Source organism: Octopus sinensis, unplaced genomic scaffold, assembly GCF_006345805.1.
Source record: "Octopus sinensis unplaced genomic scaffold, ASM634580v1 Contig16613, whole genome shotgun sequence".
In the NCBI taxonomy this organism is placed as follows: domain Eukaryota; kingdom Metazoa; phylum Mollusca; class Cephalopoda; order Octopoda; family Octopodidae; genus Octopus; species Octopus sinensis.
Window position 1 is genome coordinate 5,024 of NW_021834475.1, and position 2,477 is coordinate 7,500.

Consider the following 2,477-nt stretch of genomic DNA (forward strand, 5'->3'; position numbering starts at 1 on the left):
GTTCCATGCTTCAGCAACTCTCAGCGTGAAAAAATGTTTCCTAAAGTCATGGGAGCTGTGCTGTTTTCTGACTAAAAATATCTCAGGATCTTATTAATTCCGGTGCCCTAAAGATTCAGCCAGGTCCCTAGAAGGTCCCTTGTGTATTTACATCCATAATACACATGTATCCACCACTTGTTACTTATATAACACTTCTGCCGCCCACAAAATAACATATGCACCTATCTATGGCACATATTGTAGCTACATGATTTTTGAATTAATTCAAACTGCTAGTTCACTCCATACCAGTTTCCAATATCACCGACGCCACAAGGATCGAGATTAAATCGTCAGGTCACTGATATTGCGTCTATCTTTGTCAGTTTTTATCAGAAACATTACAGAATCAATTCACTTGTTGTCTTTATTAATGTTTTCATTTCTCTAATTCTTCGTTACGAAAATAATTTCAATTTCCCATTTCTTCCTCTATCTAATATTCATTTTTCACATATTCCATGTTATATATTGACCCAAAATGAGACGAACACCTATCGAAAATGCTGTCATATCTATTTTGTCATGACTCATAATCTATAGTATCCATGGCCAAAACATCTGAAGTGGACACATCCTCTTGTTAAAGAATATTGCTTTATGCAAAGGAAACTGAATCATGCAGCATCAAGGTCTGCTGGTGGAATATTGATCTTAATCTACTTTGTGTTAAAGGAATGAGAAAGAAATGACATCGGTCTATCTCAGGTGAGATATGGTTTAAGTGAAGCAACCTCAGTTAGCTGGACTGATAAAATATACGAAGCCATCTTAATTGAATTTGAACTAAAAATCTATGAGTTGGTGGTACATCTCATACTTTTAGTTACACATCCCATATATACATAATGAATTCGGTGAAACTGTCTCTCATCCAACATGCAGTGGAAGACGGCCCATTATTAATATTGTCATTAATGCAGCTTACACATACGCAACATTCTACATCAACACTTTATACACTCATAATTTATATAATTATTGACCGACATAGGAAGGAATGGGAAAAGGAGATAATACGTTGTTGTTTGTTTCTGTTGCAGAATGTCTACCAGAAATCGGGGGAAACTAGTCACCTCTTATCTATGACATCTTACATTGGCTGCGGAATATCATTTGTCTGCCTCATTCTTACAATAATAATTCATGTTTGTTGCAAGTAAGAATTTCAGTTTCTATTTTCTTTCATAAACTGTTTAAATACGGAGAAGCAACATCCGTCAGTTCGTAGAGTTCTTACGGATTGGTCCGATCGATGTGGTTGCTGTGTGCAGGAAAAACCATGGATGAAGAGAGAATTCCAGAATGTTGTCGCTCTTATGACAATATTCTGGAATCAAAATTTCCGATTGAACAAATTTGGGGGGAGGGGCATTTTTTTTACCCACAGGAAGGATGATAAAAAAAAGAAAGAGAAGACTGAGGGGGCGCTGCTATCATGTGGGTGCTGGTGTCATGAGACACCCCCACTCCCCCTCTCTCTGTCACTTTCTCTCTCACACACACATGAACACACACATACACACATATGCGCAAGCACTCCGTCGGTTACGACGACGAGGGTTCCGGTTGATCCGATCAACGGAACAGCCTGCTCGTGAAATTAACGTGTAAGTGGCTGAGCACTCCACAGACACGTGTACCCTTAACGCAGTTCTTGGGGATATTCAGCGTGACACAGAGAGTGACAAGGCCGGCCCTTTGAAAATACAGAAACAGGAAGTAAGAGTGAGAGAAAGTTGTGGTGAAAGAGTACAGCAGGGATCACCACCATCCCTGCCGGAGCCTCGTGGAGCTTTTTAGGTGTTTTCGCTCAATAAACACCCACAACACCCTGTCTGGGAATCGAAACCGCGATCCTACGACCGCGAGTCCGCTGCCCTAACCACTGGGCCATTGCGCCTCCACATACACACATATACACACAGAAACACACATGTGTGTATAACTGTGTGTGTGTGTGTTGTTTAATTAACTTCCCAAAAATGGCTCTATGTGCAAATTCGCCGAGGAGATTTCCTTGAACCTTTAGCAGTAGATGGTTTATAAACTGCATTTCCGGTTAGAGTAAAGAAGATACCATGAAATCCCAACACAGAATTTTAATCAATGCAGATGGCCCTTTCCTTTTTTGTCCAAGAAATCATTCTACGTAACGACTGGATATTAACAATATTAAATATTGAATACAGTGTAGACTGAAAAAAGTGGATATCGTACATAGCGTTATTGTTAATGAACCAACTACGTATATTACATATAGGCGTAGGAGTGGCTGTGTGGTAAGTAGCTTGTTTACGAACTACATGATTGCGGGTTCAGTCCCACTGCGTGGCACCTTGGGCAAATGTCTTCTACTATAACCTCGGGCCGAACAAAGCCTTGTGAGTGGATTTGGTAGGCGGAAACTGAAAGAAGCCTGTCGTATGTATATA

At 40.2% G+C, this 2,477-nt stretch overlaps 1 protein-coding gene across 1 annotated transcript in view; it reads left to right on the forward strand.

Annotated features, from left to right (window-relative positions):
- The first annotated feature begins 1,063 nt into the window (after positions 1-1,063).
- LOC115230875 (adhesion G-protein coupled receptor G2-like) overlaps positions 1,064-2,477 on the forward strand; it is a 14,272-nt gene continuing 12,858 nt past the window's right edge. The window contains exon 1 of the mRNA XM_029800988.2: positions 1,064-1,201. Coding sequence (XP_029656848.2) covers positions 1,128-1,201 — 74 coding nt within the window. The 5' untranslated portion in view covers positions 1,064-1,127. The remainder of the gene's footprint in view (positions 1,202-2,477) is intronic.